This window comes from Diabrotica virgifera, chromosome 1, assembly GCF_917563875.1.
Source record: "Diabrotica virgifera virgifera chromosome 1, PGI_DIABVI_V3a".
NCBI classification, from domain to species: Eukaryota; Metazoa; Arthropoda; class Insecta; order Coleoptera; family Chrysomelidae; genus Diabrotica; species Diabrotica virgifera.
The window spans coordinates 155,269,171-155,282,302 of NC_065443.1; the positions used below are offsets into that span (position 1 = coordinate 155,269,171).

Here is a 13,132-nt window from a genome sequence, read left to right on the forward strand (position 1 = left end):
TAAAAGCAATAAGGCAGAATATGTTTTTGGTGTTTTAAAGAACAGATTAAAATTTTTTGATATCAAAAATAAACTGGTAGGGCAAACTGGGGCAAACTTATGACGACGCTGCCGTGATGTCTGGTGAATTGAATGGTCTCCAGGCAAAAGTTAAAACTATTGCACCACAAGCTTTATTTACGCACTGTTATGGGAATAGAATGAATCTAGTTTTGCAGGATAGATACGTGTAAAAAATTAAGGAATATCGTATTTTCTTGCCAGTTTAGCTCGCCCAAACGGACAATTGTTTTTAGAACAATTTGTTTCGAAAAAAATGCAAACAGTTTGTCAGACGCGATGAAATTTTAAACCTCGGTTAGTTTCCACTGTAACAGATTTTCGTGAACAGCTTTTGGAAGTTTTTTTAATTTATTATCGAAGGCGACGATTTTGAAAGTTGTGATGTGATATCTTGATCCGTGAAGCAATCGGTTTGAGAACTTTATTAAATGATTACTCTTTTAATATTCTTTTAAATATTTTTAAGAAAGTGTTTGCCCAAACCGATTTGATATTCATTGTTGTTCAAAATCAGTCAACTGACATTATTTATTCCAAAGATAGAATAAGAAAACTGGTGCAAAATCTCAAAGATTTTCGTAATGATAGTAGTTTCCAATATATACGCAGTGACGTTTTGGGTTCGCTTGATATTTCTGAACCACCCCAAAAAATACACAGGCATGATACATATCTCGAAAAACGAGTATATTTTGAAATTATGGATACCTACTATGTATTATGCAAATAGATACTCATTTTTCGAATTTTGAAGATTTGCAAATTTTTGACCTCTTTGACGATTCAAAATTTAAAAGTTACCTTCGCCAAAGAATTTTCAAGATATTTATTATTACAAATTACTTAAAAATTATGCTGATCCAAATATTTTCAGAAAATTGGATAAGTTATAAAATATGTGTAATTGTATATAGTAAGTACTGCAATTCATTACAACAAACTGATCATCAATTCTCTTATTACCATCAACCACTGTTTAAATGAACGGGATTTCTCTTGTCTCAAAAGAATCAAAACATATTGTCAAAACACCATGAAACAAGAGAGAATGTTAAGTAAACCAAACAAAAAATCTCCTATGATCATTTAAGCCTTTTAATTAGATGGTATACCTATATAAGGAGACAAAAGACCTTGCCGACCCTGTCTCTAAGGCCACGAACAGCCACTGCATTAGCTTAATAGTTGTTGTTGCTTTGTTATATACATATATGTATTTCTAATTAAGTCGGTATATCTGTAGTCTATTCTGCTGCTTTGTAGGGAATTCTTTACTGCCCAGTGTTCCACACTATCAAATGCCTTTTCAAAGTCAATAAATGCCATGTACAGCAGGATATGATATTTGTTGGCTTTTTCGATTAATATCTTCATCGTTAAAAGATGGTCACTTGTGTACTTCTTTCTAAATCCGGCTTGTTCTCGTGCCTGGTATCCATCTAATTTAATTATTAATATATTTGTTAATATTTTGGTTAATAGTTTGTACATCACATTTAGTAAAGTTATAGGTCTGTAATTCTTTAGATCCTTTTTACCTCCTTTCTTAAATAGTAACAGTATTGCTTTGTTTCAAGTGTTGGGTATTTATTTTGTCATTAGTATTTTACTCATAAGTATGTACAAAACTTCTCTAGTTCTTTTCCCACCATTTTTTAGCATTTATACAGTTATCCCGTCTTTTCCTGGCGATTTATTATTCTTCATCTCCTTGAGTGCTGTTTTTATCTTATTCTTACTGATTTCTGGTTGTAAGTCGGAATTAACATTTTTATTATTATTTGTAGTTGCTTAAGAGGCAACAGTAGTGATCAACAGGTAGCAACAAACGCGGTCCAAGATTGCGGCCGTAATTTTGAATATTCTGCCGAGATGTTTGGCACACATATTCGTAATATAATAAAGAATGGCGGTACAGAGCCCAATTTTAGAAATATTTTAGTATGTGGAAATTACTCTATAACTAAATAAAATATTGCAAAAAGGAGCCTGTATCGCCATTAAGAAGAACAAATAAATACACTTTCTTCAAATAAACTTTTTTATCCCATGCCCAGATTTTGTGTCATTTTGGACCTACTAAAATGTTTTATTTTTTTATTTCTTACAAGAAATCGAACATATTATAACTAATAACTAATTAGGCAACATAGAGAAATTGTCACTGACATTTTGACAAACCTGCGTCAGATTTTCTCTTATCTGTTCTGTTATTTTTATCAATATCTGTTCAGTGCAGTAGTGTATCATTTTAAGAATTCGATATTGTTGTTTCATAGGAACGTATACTTCGTCTAATTTACTTACCGTTGCACGTCATCCGCGTCAGAGCCTGTGATGTCACCTGATACCAACACGAAATATTTAGGCGGTAGGTGTGTTCTTTTTTAGAATCATTTTGCCTAGTATACTGGAATTACAGCCACTAGACATATTTTATTATATGCGCGTAGAAATAATATTTGAAGATTTCTATTAATGTTAACCTAAATAAATACACAATAATATGTTTCGTTTAATTTGTATAAATGGATTATAAAGCATTTTTATGAAGCTCATTTGCTCGGAACACACTGTAATTGTTATCGAACGAAGGTGACATTTTAGAATAAATTGGTAACATTTATTTGACAGTTGCGGTGATGACACTTCATATTTGTTTATATTCTTTACTATAAGTATTTGTTTTATTATAATTACTGTTTTTATTATTTACTTTAACGTAAGATTATAACTTAATTCTTGTTCTCTATTTCTAAAGTTTTTATTTATTTACATTGAATATTAATTTGTTTTGTTGTATAATCCACGTTTACAATAATTATGTGATCTATTTGATTTAAAATGGATTCAGGATTTTTTTATACTTTGGCAACTATGTCAACTAAGATTTCTGGCTTAGATAATGACGTGCAACGGTAAGTAAATTAGACGGACTGTAGTGTTTATTTATAGTTAATTTATTATATTTTTGTGTAATAGAACTAAGTTGTTGGTCTATATGAAAAAAAAAATAGATTATTGTTAATTGTGAGTTTTAGTTATATGTAGGTAAGTAGATATATTTAACGTAAAAATATTTCGAATTCTAATGCGAGTATATAAAAATGGGAAAAGTTCATTTAAAGTTCTATTTAGAAAAAGGGGTTGAAACTAGTTAGAGTGCATTTGGCGCTCTATGAACTAAATAAAATAAGACGGCTCTTGTTTCGCTTCACAACGAAATGACTATTTATTATTGTTTTATTATTATTTCGTGCAAATACCTATCTTAACTTAAAATTTTATCTGAGAACACTGTACACTAATAGATCGACAGTTTTAAAAATCAACAATTCCATCTCTATAAAAATAATTTTAATGTCTCAATTAAAGCTGTTCTTAATCACTATCAAAATATTGGTTTAGCAATATCAGAATCTAAAACAGAAATTTGCATTTTCTCCAGAAATCGTCAAATTACACAAGGTCATTTGGCAGTAGGTCAAATTCAATATCCTATTAAAAATTGTATAAAATATCTCGGTACTTAGTTAGATAGAAAACTTCTATGGAAGGATCATATCCATCATGTCAAAAAAAGTCTGAAAATTCAATGAATATTCTAAGAGCTTTTTGTAAAACAAATTGGGGTGCCGATCCAAATATAGCTTATTTTACCGTACTATGATTCGTCCTATTTTCGATTACAGTTGTCATTTGTATGGAACTGCCGCAAACACAGATTTGAATAAATTAGAAATACAAAAAAAATAAATGCCTTCGAATTTGTCTTGGATATTTGAAGTCTACGCCTACACCCGTTAATGTAATGGAAGTTGAGGCGATAGAACCACCCCTGGAATTTCGACGGCAGTTTTTTAGTGATAAATTCATTACTGAAACCATAAGAAAAAATACAAACTATCTGCAGGATATACAGAAGTTATCAATTTTAGAGCTAACTCAGAAATATTGTAAAGAAAAAATGTTCACTTCTTGTAGATAGTTACTTGAAAATATCTCAATACCGAAGTACTTTCTATACTTATGAAAATCAAGTTTCACCTATGTATTCCCATGTATTAGAAGATCTTTTCTCAAAACAAATTAATATTTTTTTATGGATATTAATTTAAATCCAGCCGTTTTTCAATCATTTATACTTCATAAATTGGCACATTATCAGTTTTACTATACAGATGGATCCAAAGAACAAAACAAAGTAGGATGTGCAACAATAAATATTTAAAGTGGATTTAAAAAATTATTCAAATTGCCATGTGAATCATCGATATACACTGCTGAAATGACAGCGATACTTTTTGCTTTAAGACACATATATAGTAACGAACCCTGTATCTGCATAATATTTACAGACAGTAAGAGTGTCGTTGACAGACTAACTTACGTACATAAGTCCCAACAACTAAATCATATATAACTGGAAATTATGACTCTTTATAATAAAATTGCAAATTTAGGAAAAAACAGCATTATATCATGGATAAAGGGACAAGCGGGCATTAGGGGTAACGAAATAGTAGACAGGCTAGCCAAATCCGCCCTAGAAATAGGCGAAGAACCTCCCTTGAACTTATTACCCATTTCGGATATTGATATTATTAGTAAACGACATCAAAAAGAAAACTGGCAAACATATTATCGAAACACGAGAACTGGAAGTAATTACAAACAAATGCAGCCTGAAATTCCCATAAAAAGATGGTTTCATTCTGTATCAAATCGATATTTCATAAGAGTTATAAATAGATTGAGATGTAACCACGCTTTTACTCCCCTTCATATGTTCAGTTTGGGTCTCACAGAGTCACCTAACTGTGAGTGTGGAAAAGAAGGTGATCTACTACATATTCTCCTTGAATGTTCCCATCAATCAGTAAATATAAACAAATTTTATGAAAATCTTAATATTTTAAAAATTCCACTTCCCGTCTACCTAAACAATTTGATTTTTTTCTGAAGATATTAATTCATTAAAAACAATTTACGAACATAACTGTAAATATAAATTGTAGCAATATAATTAACCCTGTATTTAAGTAATTTTGTTAAAACAAAACAGGCATGTTTGTTAAAACAAAACAAACATGTTTGTTTTGTTGTTATTTTTTAACTCTGTAGATTTAAGTAAATATTGTATATTATAATTGAAAAAAGAAACAACAAGAAAAAAAAATTAAAAAAAAAGAGAAAAAAAAACAAAAAAAAGAGAAAAAAAAACAAAAAAAAGAGAAAAAAAACCAAAAAAAGGGAATAAAAAAGGAAAAAAAAAGAAAAAAAAAACTAAGAAGTTGTAAACCTCCGAGATGTTGAATCGGGTTTATGTCTTAGCGTAGTAAAAAAAACAATTAAAAAAAAGAAAAAAAAAACAAATTAAAAATATAATAAAAAAAATATTTACATCCAAAACAGTGTATTTTTTTAGATAGTAGTATGTTAGTTTGTTATGTACATATATTTAGAGTTACAGAAAAAATTCCTCTGATTGAAAAAAATTGTTTGTTTTTAAAATAAAATGTCTGGCTAATTGGTTTAGCCAAGGCCATCAAATTCACACAAAAGAAAACTTAAAATTTTTACCCATTTTGGTTTATTTTTATAAATATTTATTTACTAATAATAAAATTGTTTTCTATTATTTCCATTTAGCAGGCCTATGAGTCAATTGATGAGACAATTGTCAAAATGTTGATTTTAGATAATGTCAAAGATTACCACTGTTTTGCCAAAGTTTCGCAGACCTTACGAAAAAAGGTATGATACTATCTCCCGAAGTTATATTAATGACGCGCTACTGTACGCTCTTAAGGATTTCTTGTGTTGGTTTCTGTTTTGTATTGTAGAGGTTTTGATAATATCCTTAAGTTATCAGTCGTAATTGCACAAGAGCTCTGAAATTATTGAATTTTTCCCGAGTGACACTTTGACAGTTTTAATTAAGGCGAGTGAAATTATGTCAAAGTGTCACGAGAGCAAAAATTCTATATTAATTTCAGAGGTCGAGTGCAATTTGTTGCGATTATTTCATGAATAAAACTGTTCAAAACCAAAATTTTATTGTAAATTATTTATGTAAGTACCATTAAACACACAGTTTTTATAAATATTTGACGATTGAAAGTCATCACTTTTATAATTTTTAAAACATTAATTGTCATTAATGTCACTGAATGTATTTTTCGTAGCAACGAAGGGCATCTGGCTTAATATACTTAACGACGGGAGATTATCAAAAATTATCGATTTAATTCAGATTTCTGTAGCTTTCTATTGGTCAGAATCTCCTATGAATGAAATAATCTGTATAATTTCTTCTACATTATTGGTCTCCGTGCCTTCTTTGTTCTTTATACTATTAATTTGTACATATGCTTCAAAGCTGTGGTCTTAAGCACTTCATTTTTTTATTTTGTTCAAATGTTTTTTCTATTTTTTCTTCCTGTATTCTCTTTTAAATCACTTCTGATAGATTTGTTTGCCTCTTTGCAATCCACTGTGTTTCTCTTATCTTGTTCCATTAATGTTTTTCTTTTACTCATGAGATTTTTGTTTCATGGGATACATAGTTTTCCTTTTTTATTCTTGTTTGTGCTACCCCTTTTCCCGCCTTTGCTAATGTATCGTTTAATAGCTGATTTATTTCATCGATATGTTTGATTCCAAATGTCTAATAACCAGTATACTTACTTATACTTTCCCCTATTTTTTGTTTATATTTCTCTTTTGCTTGCTTAAGTTTTTTCATATCTAGTTTCAGTCTATTTTCCATTTTCTTTTTTGTTTCGAATTGGCCGATAATCAGCAAGAAGAAATAGAAAATTTTTACATTGAACTTGAAAAGATCGTAAAATCTAGAGACCTAATTGTAGGAGATTATAATGCCAAAATCAGGTAAATATGAAACTTTAGTAGAACCACCCGGACTTGATGTTTGCAAAGACAAGAATGTAACCTGTTCACTATTAAAATATTTAATGTGTATAAATTCTGGAGATTTTAAAATACTGTTTTTATGTTATTTAATAACAAAAATCATTCGTATTATTATGACTTAGGTTTGTTACAGAGATTATTTCATTCATAGGAGATTCTGAGGAATAGAAAGCTACAGAAATAAAAATTAAACTGCTTGATTATTTCATTCATAGGAGATTCTGACCAATACAAAGCTACAGAAATCTAAATTAAATCGATAATTTTTGATAATCTCCCGTCGTTAAGTATATTACGTCAGATGCCCTTCGTTGCTACGAAAAAATACATTCAGTGACATTAATGACAATTAATGTTTTAAAAATTATAAAAGTTATGACTTTCAATCGTCAAATATTTATAAAAACTGTGTGTTTAATGGTACTTACATAAATAAATTACAATAAAATTTTGGTTTTCAACAGTTTTATTCATTAAATAATCGCAACAAATTGCACTCGACCTCTGAAATTAATATAGCATTTTTGCTCTCGTGACACTTTGACATAATTTCACTCGCCTTCGGCGGCTCGTGAAATTAAAACTGTCAAAGTGTCACTCGGGAAAAATTAAATAATTTCAGAGCTCTTGTGCAATTACTACTGATAATATCCCGTCGTCAAGTATATTACATCAGATGCCCTTCGTTGCTACGAAAAAATACATTCGGTGACATTAATGACAATTAATGTTTTAAAAATTATAAAAGTGATGACTTTCAACCGTCAAATATTTATAACAACTGTGTGTTTAATTGTACTAATTTGTACTTACAAAAATAAATTACAATAAAATTTTGGTTTTGAACAGTTTTATTCATGAAATAATCGCAACAAATTGCACTCGATCTCTAAAATTATTATCGAATTTTTGCCCTCGTGACACTTTGACATAATTTCACTCCCCTTCGGGCCGTGAAATTAAAACTGTCAAAGTGTCACTCGGGAAAAATTCGATAATTTTAGAGCTCTTGTGAAATTACTACTGATTATTTCATTCATAGGAGATTCTGACCAATAGAAAGCTACAGAATTTTTTTGATAATATCCCGTCGTCAAGTATATTACGTCAGATGCCCTTCGTTGCTACGAAAAAATACATTCAGTGACATTAATGACAATTAATGTTTTAAAAATTATAAAAGTGATGACTTTCAACCGTCAAATATTTATAACAACTGTGTGTTTAATTGTACTAATTTGTACTTACATAAATAAATTACAATAAAATATTGGTTTTGAACAGTTTTATTCATGAAATAATCGCAACAAATTGCACTCGATCTCTAAAATTATTATCGAATTTTTGCCCTCGTGAAACTTTCGATATAATTTCACTCCCCTTCGGGTCGTGAAATTAAAACTGTCAAAGTGCCACTCGGGAAAAATTCGATAATTTTAGAGCTCTTGTACAATTACTACTGAAAATTTTATATATTTGTCAGTGTTTCAGGTAAAAATTTCCAATCTTTTTTTAATTCTTATACATGTATTTTGGTTTTTAATACTTTTACAAATTTTCCCAAATAAAACCATTTAGATTTGAGTTTTCTGATGCATCGACATTGCGTTCTGATGCAAAAATACTTACAGTTAAATTTTCTAATTCTTTCATCAACCATTGATTGTTCATATTTGCTGTAGACAAAGTTGAGTTTTTGTGTTCCATTTTCTCCATTGTATCCCTAACATGACACAGAATTTCATCATAATCATTCAACTGGGTCTCCATTTTATCAACTTCATTTAAAGCTAATTCCAGATGATCCATTAGGGCTTCAACTTGATCTTCAGAGGCTAACACACAGTGAATATTTTCTCCATCTAAGAGAGATAAATCCCTAGCTAATACCTCCATAAATGCTTCAGCATTGCTAATAGCAAATTCACAGCCAGTCATTAATCTAAAAAGGAAATAAATATTTAATGTATGTCATGGTCACAGGCAACTACAACGTTAACGGGATTTTATTGTCTCATATGGTGAATGGACCTCTAAATTTGAAAAAACCGCGGAGTGCTACCATTTAAATGGCTGCGTTTTTGAGAAAAGGGTGAATTAGTCCCTAGACACAGGGTGAATTAGGGTGAGTTCTCTGCACTTTTGGTACAAACACGTTTACAGGAAAATTGTTCCAGGTTAAATTTGCTATCGAAATATCACATTTTAAAATCAAAAATATTTCTTTTTACAAAAATATATTCAAAAGAAAAGCAATAAAAAACACGAAAGAAAGCAATTTTGTTTTTTACCCCATAACTTTTCCATTGCTTCAGCGAAAAATAATTTCCATCCTTCCTCTTTAAAATGAAGTTTAGTAAATGTCCCTAGGATTTATAGTTTCCGAAATAGGATTTTTCAAATTTCTCTGCTCACAGTATTTTTGGGCCATTTTCCCCATTATTTCGCAAACATTGTTCTGTAACTTTTTTCTACGCATTTCTAAGTACAGTAGAACGTCAATAATCCGGATTAATTGGGACCGGACCCCATCCGGATTATCAAATTATCCGGATTATCGAAATTACCTCAAAAAAGACCAGTATACACATTAAATAAAAAGTTAAACAAATAAAAGTACAACAAACGTTTTAAAATTTTATGTTTTCTCTTGTACAGTAAAGTGTCTAGAGGTGAAATTAAATAAAACATTTTTTTTATGTTTAAACACTGTATTGTAATTAATTTATAATAGCACCATGTGTACAGTAAAAACATCAGACACTATTTGGGCTTTTAAAAAAATGTGTAAAATATTTTTGAACTGCGGTAGAGGTTCGTTTTTCACAGCAAAGTTATTAATTTATTTTAAAAGAATCAGGTATTTTTGCTAGATACAAATCCGGATTATTGACGGTCCGGATTTTTGACGTCCGGATTATCGACGTTCTACTGTATATGCAATGGTACATTTAGTAGAAAGAGAAGTCAATTACCTTTAAAATGGTCTATTGTATAAGGTGTACGACTATTTTTAAGCAAGTTATGCTTTTCAAGGTTTTATACTTTTAATGATTTTTGATATTTTTAATAATTATTTTTTAAATTTCTCATTATGACTTTTTTTCTTATACATTTGTGTATATACATTGTGGAATAAAAAAAGCTTATTCTCTTTACTTTAAAATGGTGTATTGCAAAAAATTCTAGGACTATTTTTAAGCAAGATATCTGTAGGATATCCAAAAGAAGCCGTAATTTGAAAAAAAAAATTTTTTTAATTTTTTCAATTAGAAGAATATAATTGCATACTATAACATAATTTTTAATTCCAAATATCTTTTCGTAATAACACTTTTCGATACTGTGAAATATAAAGGTACCTTACTCTTGAGCGAAATTCATATTTTTTAACATACCTCGTACACTATTGATAAAATTTTATATCTGATTGTATCTTAGGTTTTAGACTATGCAGAGCATTTTATAAAGAATAATTTTTTTCATAAAGTTAATAATAAAAAAGTTTTCCATATGGTTCCGACTTTTTTCCATATGTCACATTTTGATAAAGCATATGTATCTTGTTTAAAAGTAGTCCAAGAATTTTTTACAATACACCATTTTAAAGTAAAGAAAATAAGCTTTCTTTTTTATTGTACAATGTATATATGTACCTAAATATATAATAAAAAAAGTTATAATGAGAAATTTAAAAATAATCGTAAAATATATCAAAAATCATTAAAAGTATAAAACTTTGAACAACCATATCTTCCTTAAAAATAGTCAGTCGTACAGCCTACCACAATAGACCATTTTAAAGGTAATTGACTTTTCTTCTTATTGCATATACCTAAAGGTACGTAGAAAAAAGTTACAGAACAATGTTTAAGAAGTAACAAGTAAAATGAAACAAAATCGCTGTGAGTGGCGAATATGAAAAATCATATTTTGGAAACTGTAAATCATAGAGACTTCTACCAACCGAAATTTTAAAGAGAAAGGATGTTATGGGGCAATGTTATGGGGGAAAGTTATGGGACAAAAAACAAAATTGCTATCTCTCGTGTTTTTTTATTGCTTTTCTTTTGAATATATTTTTGTGAAAAAAAGTATTTTTAACTTTTAAATGTGATGTTTCGATAGTAAATTTAACCTGGAACAATTTTCCTGTAGACGTGTTTGTACCAAAAGTGCATAGAACTCGCCCTGTGCCTAGGGACTAATTCACCCCTTTCTCAAAAACGCACCTTTTTAAATGGTAGCACTCCGCAGATTTTTCATATTTAGAGGTCCATTGACTATATGAAACAATAAAACCCCGTTAACGTTGTAGTTCCTTTCTAAAATACATAATCAATAGCCTATCAATGGAAGTAAGCCTATTGAGAATAAATCAATCAATAAAACTTGCATCTTAACATCATAACATCATCAGCCCATTCTGTGAAAACAAATACTTATGTTAAAAATCCCTTGAGTGGGAACACACAATAACTCATTTAAGACAGTTTGTTCAATTCAATTCCAGTATGTACTATTGGGTTGACATGGGGGGATATGACATTTTGACAGTAATTCCAATGGTAATTCCAATGGTGCTTCTCATGGTATGGTGGCATAAATTTTAAACTGTGGGGGACAGTAGTTGTATGTACATTATGATTACATTTATTTTTAAAAATATCATAGTTTTTATGTGTTGTTATTGATTGTTTACTTACGTGGAGAAATAGTGGAGTGAAATTATTTAGTTTTCCTACAACCAAAGATAGGTTGGATCAAAGAAAAAATGGATTAAAGCTTTGTTTAATAACAAAGTAGGTATGTCACATAATAATATGCTGTTGCCATATTTTTTTGTATAATGTATAGGAATGTCTAAAATATTAATAATAGACTTAAACTAAATTATATTTTTTGTTATAAGAAGCTACAATTTTTGAATTTATACAGTGTGTCTGCGTAACTTGGAACCATATGGGAAACTTTTTTAATATCAATTTTACGAAAAAAAGTTATTCTTCATAAAGTGCTCTGCATAGTCTAAAACCTAAGATGCAATCATCAGATATCAAATTTTATCAATATTATACGAGGTATGTCCAAAAATATGCATTTCACTCAAGAGTAAAGTGCCATTATATTTCACAATATCGAAAATTGTTATTAGGAAAAGTTGTTTGTAATTAAAAATTATGTTGTAATATGCATTTACGTTCTTCTAATTAAAAAAATTTTTTGAAAATTTTCCTCAAATTACGGATACCTAACATCATTTTCATTTAAGATAACTCCGTTATTATTAATTTTGCAAAAAAAAGTTATTCATTATAAAAATGTCTGAATAGTCAAAAAACTAAGATGCAATCATAAGGTATCAATTTTTTTCAATTTTATACGAGGTATGTCAAAAAATATGAATTTCGCTCAAGAGTAAAATACCTTTATAGTTCACAATATTTCAACTAGAAGGATGCAATTGCATATTGAAACATAGTTTTTAATTCTGAACAACTTTTTATAATAACAAATTTCAATATTGTGAAAAATAAAGATACTTTACTCTTTAGCGAAATCCATATTTGTTGACATACCTCTTATAAAATTGACAAAATTCAATATCTTATAATTTTATCTTGGTTGTTAAGCTGGATTTATAGTTTGACGTAGCGTAGACGTAGACGCAACGTAGACGCACTGGAAAAGATCAACACCGAATTTTGTGTACTCGTGTTTATAAATGAACGCAAGCACCTGACAGAACGTAAGAGAAACGTAACGGAACGGAAGAGTTCACCAATTTTCATCTTTTACAGTGCGTTTCTTACGTCTGGCCAATCAAAAGGAAGAATTTTGTTCTGTCACCCAAAGTGGACACGCCCTCATCAATTTTGTAAGGTTAAAGTTGTTTATCAACATATTCGAATTTTGTTAATTATTTGTTAATACAATGGATGTTAAGTTATTAATTTAATAAAAATATATCATAGAGTCATTTCAATATTTCAGATAAATATGAGTTGTTTATTAGCCTAATTCGGGGTTATCCACATATATTAACACATTATTATACAATAGGTAAATCCAATAAACATTTTAAAGACCAGGAAATGAAACAAAATAGTTGGAAATCCCACGGCATGCGGCA

At 29.3% G+C, this 13,132-nt stretch overlaps 1 protein-coding gene across 1 annotated transcript in view; it reads right to left on the reverse strand.

The window, feature by feature from the left end:
* The window catches only part of LOC114337766 (exocyst complex component 1), a 103,251-nt gene that overhangs the window by 79,545 nt on the left and 10,574 nt on the right, over window positions 1–13,132 (reverse strand). The window contains exon 2 of the mRNA XM_028288300.2: window positions 8,629–8,941. Coding sequence (XP_028144101.2) covers window positions 8,629–8,941 — 313 coding nt within the window. The remainder of the gene's footprint in view (window positions 1–8,628; window positions 8,942–13,132) is intronic.